Source organism: Electrophorus electricus, chromosome 1, assembly GCF_041902795.1.
Source record: "Electrophorus electricus isolate QZ-2024a chromosome 1, ASM4190279v1, whole genome shotgun sequence".
Taxonomy (NCBI): Eukaryota; Metazoa; Chordata; class Actinopteri; order Gymnotiformes; family Gymnotidae; genus Electrophorus; species Electrophorus electricus.
The window spans coordinates 5397967-5404438 of record NC_137497.1 but is presented as its reverse complement, the minus strand read 5'-3'; the positions used below and the strand labels follow the sequence as shown (position 1 = coordinate 5404438).

General features: G+C 35.5%; 1 protein-coding gene across 2 annotated transcripts; it reads right to left on the bottom strand.

Moving 5' to 3' along the window:
* Positions 1 to 463: 463 nt before the first annotated feature.
* LOC118241381 (uncharacterized) lies at positions 464 to 3087 on the bottom strand. Of its 2 annotated transcripts, none has more exons than XM_081722726.1 (6): positions 2858 to 3087; positions 2370 to 2720; positions 2227 to 2262; positions 1973 to 1999; positions 1682 to 1704; positions 464 to 1271 (listed from the first exon to the last, which is right to left on the bottom strand). In XM_081722726.1, exons 1-6 carry the CDS (start codon positions 2943 to 2945, stop codon positions 1158 to 1160), a joined length of 639 nt encoding a protein of 212 aa, XP_081578852.1. In that variant the 5' UTR covers positions 2946 to 3087; the 3' UTR covers positions 464 to 1157. The 2 variants fall into 2 exon arrangements, with proteins under 2 accessions (XP_081578852.1, XP_035382158.2); XM_035526265.2 differs by having other exon boundaries at positions 1973 to 2065; positions 2858 to 3084.
* Between the last annotated feature and the right edge of the window lie 3385 nt (positions 3088 to 6472).

Genomic DNA, 6472 nt, shown 5'->3' with positions numbered 1-6472 from the left:
CTAGATAGCAGGGCAAACATCTGTTATGAACTCTTGGCATAATATTACTGTGTGTAATACTGACCACTATTCATTTTCTTCATGGTCTGTGGGAGTTGTTTGGGGTTCTTTGATCATGATGTAGCAAAGTCACACACACAGGTGGGCAACAGTCTTTCTTTGAAATATGATTAATATCAAGAGTAATATAGAATGAAACATGTTGATTATATATGAAGATATGTTTAAAATGAAATTTGAAAAAGATATAATATTTTTTTAAAATTCCTGACATATCCTAGATTTCTGGTTATTGGTAATCCTTCTTGTTGTTCCTCTTATTGGGAAAGGACACAGCCTTTCAAATAAGTCTATATTTATTTTACTTCAAATAGATGGAGCACTTGAGCTAAAATAAATACATCAACATTCACTACTGTCTACTCCACCAGACACATCGAGCAATGCAATTTGTTTTAAACAGTTTAATTTTGTTAATGTCAGAACAACTTGTAAAGTACTGAGTAATTAAGACACTACAAATGTAAAGTAACATGAATTACTTTTTACAATTATATTCTAATTTATTCTAATCTATAATGATACAGCAGGTGTGATGATAGTCACTAAATATGATCATAGATAAGTTATAGATAACTAATGGTGTTTTCATATGATATAGTTTCACATAGTTTATTACAAAAAAAAAAAAGTTTAAAATGCAGTACAAGATCAAAGTAAATAAAATACACTCTAATGAAGGAGTAAAGATTCCAACCACTTCTCTCATCTCCTCAAACAGCAAATCACAATTTAAACTAGACCTCTGCTGTTTGGAACACATCCATATATATTTCTGCTATTACAACATATGATATCATGTGAACAATATAGCTAAATCACAAGCATTCACACAACCAAAACAAAAACAAAACAAAAAAACCCCATAAAACCTGTAAATATTTAAATATTTATTAGTCTGTCTGGGCAAATAAAAATACTTCCTGACAATACTTAAACTGTCCTCACTGACACTGTCCTCTTAATGTGTTTGTCAAAACTAGTAAGTACAAATATGAAACCATTTATGGCTGTTGTTGCTTAAAATAATTAAGTATGTAAAGCTGTTCCAAACAATGAAGGAATGATGTATAACTTTGTTCTATCACAGTATACTGCTAGTGTCTTACTGAAGAATACACAACCTGAGGATCCACCACTTCAGTGCGTCTTCCTGCTTTCTTGATTTTCTTATCAGAGAATTGTAGATCAGCATAATTAGAATCCTGCTCCTGCAATGATACAAAAAACCATACAGAATAATAATTGGCATATTTCCTCGATCGATATAAATATACTCATTCATTATTTGATTTATTTAGTATTACAATTTTGAAATTTTAAGTTTCTTTATATATTTTATGCTTCCTTATTCTTTTAATAATGTGTTGCTTTTTCTGTAAATTTAAATACAACATACAACAAAATTTGTTTCATTTTGTAGTGATGTATTTACATTTAAATTTAAAATTAAGATTTCTTAAGAATCTTATTTTAAGTAAAGACTGAATGCAACATGTAAACTTTGCTATTTCCCTTATTTTATTGTAATTTTTTTGACAATTTATTGACAGAATGCAAAGCTACATTGCATACACTTTACTGTATATTTATATTTAATGTTTTAATGCCTCAAAATTACCTTTTCCACAATAGAGACAGTGTCTGTAGGAAACAGTCAAAAGAACTTGGTTAGGTATGCATCTCACACTAATATATATATATATATATATAAATATAATTGCAATATAATCTAGTAATAAGTAAATAAAATATATAAAAAATCTAAATAAATAACATTCGTTTTATTTTCATAACAATAAGAATATAGAAAATTTACATATTGACACTGTTATGTCTATCAGTTTCCTTCTTAGAAGTTATTTTTGTTAAAAGGTTAATGGATCATCTTTAACAGCAGTATTATTGATACCTCTGTGTTTTCTCCTCTTCAGCATAACTAGAAGAACACTGACGAGAATCACAATCACACCAACAAACACCACCGTCAGCATGAAGAAGACATCTGAAGAGCATTGAGATATTTAAATCTATACAATTGATTTAATCTTACAGTTGATTAACAGCACAATAAAACAAAATGTTACAAAAGGAAGAGAAATCTAAGTGTTGCAGTTTAATAAGCAAAAGAATAACTGATCTGATGAAGAATATGAGATAACAAACCTTGAGTGCTGTTTTTGGAAAGTGTTTCATCTTGCTCTGAAATTGATTTATTATTGATAAATAAAGTTACATGAATTCAATATAGAACATGTCATATTCCATATGAATTTTTAAGCAAACATTCTTTTGCACAGAAAACCCACCTCTCACTTGTAAATGTATTGCATTTCTGAAGGAAATTCTGTTGCTCTGCCAAACGCCACAGTAATACAGTCCTGAATCAGTGTGATTCACTGCAGCTATTGTTAGAGACGTGTTCTGAGAGTTTACAGACATCACCACTTGATCACTCTGATTAACAGAATTACAGGAGCTTGTTGAAGAATATTTTTGATAAAATTGGCAGTCAAGTTGGTCTGGCACAGAACGGTTGGTGTGCTTGAACCAGTATATGTAAGCTGGTTCCATCTGGTTATGCTGGCACCAAATGGTGACATTAGCACCAGGTTCCAATATTAAAGTCTCTGGAAAGCCCAGAGTCACTTGGAGAAAATCTGCAATCCAGAAAACACCACAAAATAACACAAACTGTATGAAGGGGACAGTATAAAAAAAATATCAGTTTTTATTCTGAAGAAAGTTTACTCTTCAAAACAAGTTTAATAATGTAAATGAGATTAGTATTACTTACCAATGCCATGGAACAGGAGAATCAGGACCGATATACAAATCATCCCTGCTATCAAACTAGACACACTGAGGAAATGTGACTCTTGCATGACATGGTTGGAGGTGTGGCTTATGTATTAAATGAAAATTTGTAAAGTGCCATAATTTCCAGAATATAAATACATAGGTAAAACAGGAAAAAAAGACAACAGGAAGCAAACAGGAAGAAAGACAACATACATTCATACAGTATTACACAGGTTCTTGTATATAAACAAACTAGCCATCTTGCCTCATATAGTACAGCAGATCCTCAAGTCTGTGTTTCTCCCCAGCTCATCTCACTTAACACCCACTTTACATTCAAGGACAGTTCTGTGACAGTAATTAAATACACAGATGATACAACCATTTGCCTCATTTTGATAATTCTTACACACCATTTGATGAAAACCAGTACTGCCTTCAGGTAGACCAAGCTGTTAGAACACAGTACTGAGGAGCTCGTATACTGGGGGTAACAGGGTGTAAGATTAGGTTAAGGTCTTGTTGCCAGATACCACAGAACACGTTCAGAGGTCTTGTGGAGTACATGGGTCAGAGCTGTTGATGAGAGTAGAGAATAAAGGATTGTTGGAATGCTACTATGCAAGCAACCCCAGTATGAGAGGCTATATGCAGAAGATGTAGGAACTATGGATACTTAGAAATACAACATCTAGATTTAGACGGAAGCAACTAGTAAATCCCTACTGTGAGCATTATTGAAATGATTGGCTACAAGATTAAAATCATCAGGGATGTTTATATAAAGGCCAAACTGAGGGAAATCATCCAGCTATCAGAAATGCACAAAGGCATAAGGCATCTAAAGGTATCTGAGAAGTACAACAAGCTGTCCATATGTGAGGCCTTGGAGATGGCCAAGCAAAGATTATACACACAAGAACTAGAAGCCATGAGAATAAACATGATGCTCTCCCATGAGTTGTCCCAAAGTGTACTGTATTACAGGGTAACAGCATCAGAACAGACCCACCAAAGCTGAAGACTGAACAATACTGGAAAGGCATATGGGAGAAAGAGGCATCACACAACAAGGTTAGAGAACCTGAGAGCTGACCACAGCAACCTCCCTAGACAGGATCCAGTAGCCATCGCACTTGCAGATATCCAAGAAAGGGTCATGGAGCAACCATCAGCCTCCTGTACATGTATGATATCAAGCTGTATGTGAAAAGTGAACAAGACATCAACTCCCTAATGCATCTCACCAAGATATACAACAACGACATTGGAATGTCATTCAGATTGGATAAATGTGGTCATTACAAGGAGAGGGAAGGTTGCTAGAACAGAGGGGATCATACCAGAAGGTAACATAACAGATGTTGTGGGCAGCTACAAGAACCTTGGAATCCCACAAATGGGAATCATGAAGAGGCCACAAGGAAAGCAACTACAGCCAAATACCTACAAAGAGTCAGACAAGTCCTGCCAGTCTACAGATGCCCCATTGGTATAATAAGATGGCCTAAGGAGGAGATAGAAGCCACTTGACTTTAAGACAAGAACACTCCTCACAATGCACTTAGGGTTTCATCCCAAATCTGGCACTCAGCACTCTGAGACTGTACATTAAGTGGAAGGAAGCAGGGGAAGGGGAGGTCTAGTGTTAGAGCCTTTATTCAGGTTGAAACAACCAAGAACCAGGAGTACACCAGGATGATGGCCCCAAGTGATGAGGTGCTTAGTGAGTACATCAGACAGCAGAAACCTGAAGAGGATGGAAATGAGGAGAAGCAGGTACCATCATGGGAGGATAAACTACTGCATGGTAAGTACCATCCCGCAAATAGTAAAAGTGGCTTGTCACGGACCGCACCTCCCCCCCCCCAGCATTGCACACACCTGTACAGGGTTTAATGTTAAGTGTCAATGTGTCTATTTAAACCCCTATCCATGTGTGCTAACTTTGTTTGTCATTGTCGCTACATGTGTGTTAATTTTGATTGTTGCAGCCGTAATGTTGGTTTGTGTAGCATTGTTTTAATGTATATGTGTTCTTCGTTTAATGTTAATTGTAGAGTCATGTTTAGCATCAGTGTAATGTGTGAGTGCCACCTATGTCGCATGTTTAATGTCAATAAATGTCCTTCACTGTCGAAGAAGTCTGTGCGTCCTGCCCCGCGCCCTGCGGCACTTGGCCCAGCTTCGTTACATGGCTGATATGGTGAAATACTACCAATGGGATCCTGATACACAAAACAAGATGGTAATGAGTAACCAACCAGATGTAGTAGCAGTGGATAAACAGCAGTAAAGAACCATAGTGATAGATCCCGAGTGATAGTAACTTAAGGAACAAGAAACACAAAAAGCTTGAGAAATACCAACAGCTGAAAGAAGAACTAGAAAAGATGTGGAGGGTGAAGGCAACTGTGGTTCCCGTGGTAATCTGCACAGTAGGGGATGTGACCCCCAAACTGGGAGAAAAGTTATAGGAGAAAAGTTGTACACCAGTTTTGTTGTACCTGTGGAATGACAACATAATACATAAAACATAATATTATATTGTACATTGTAGCATGCTGGCCCGAGTGCCGCAGGCCATGGAACAGGATGCACGGACTCTCTTGGCATGGATGAACATTTAATTAAAACAAACGACAACGGCACTCACATGTATTACAAGCGATGAACATGAACACAACACGGTTAACATTAAACACAATAAACATGGATACATTTAATAATGATGTGAAGCACATTTAACATTAACACGCTACATTAACATCTACAAGTACAATGACCAATACCCTGCACACAAGGACAAGGGGTTATATACATAAAGGCAAGACAAGGTGCAGGTGTGTGCAGGTGTGGCCACAAACAAAAGATCCTCCCACTGCACGTGGTGGGCCAAACCACGTGACTCGTGGGAGGCGAACGTTCCGTGAGTTCTATTCACACATTTGAACCTTTAACGTTTTAATCATGATTTCTATGTTTTTCTATGTTTGATACTTATCTTTAAAATGTTACTTAATTATTAATTATATATAATCTATGAGCAATAATTATTTAGGAATCCAGGAGTAAATCATATTGTCTATTCTTTAAAGGTGAATTATTTTGTATATATTTATTTTACATTATTGTGTGTTTGCTATCTCAACAAACTACAAAACTAAAAGTAGAGGATGGTGACCGTCTACATCCTCTGAGTGATTTTTTTCTCTCAGCTGATGTTTCCTGTCCCTCACTCAACAGGAAGTGATGTGTCATATATTCAACAAAATATGTTGCAAACTGTTTCTCAGCTCAAAATGCTCATTATTAAGATAATTCTTAAGTTTATTCTTTAGTAAAAATGGAAAACTAAAATTCTATTTTTTTGTGCTAATAGATAATAAGTAGGGTTTTAAATCATGCAGTAAACAAATCATATTGTACTTGATGACAATTGAAAGGGTTCTGTTTGGACATACCATTTATTTTTAACTGGACACTTTCAATACTAAACCTCAACATATTAAACAATAAAACTGCAAACTCAGCACATTCTTATATCTTTATATATGGGGAGACATAAGTGTTGGCACTCACAAGTCCATGCCATTCATATGAAAGAAAT

Excerpts from the sequence above, each read along its gene's own strand:
- LOC118241381 (XM_035526265.2), bottom strand. The coding sequence starts at position 2,945 with ATGCAAGAGTCACATTTCCTCAGTGTGTCTAGTTTGATAGCAGGGATG. Across the intron at positions 2,721-2,857 it reads TCTCCTGTTCCATGGCATTG|ATTTTCTCCAAGTGACTCTG; the intron begins GTAAGTAATACT and ends TCTGGATTGCAG. Across the intron at positions 1,272-1,681 it reads CTGTCTCTATTGTGGAAAAG|GAGCAGGATTCTAATTATGC; the intron begins GTAATTTTGAGG and ends GTATCATTGCAG.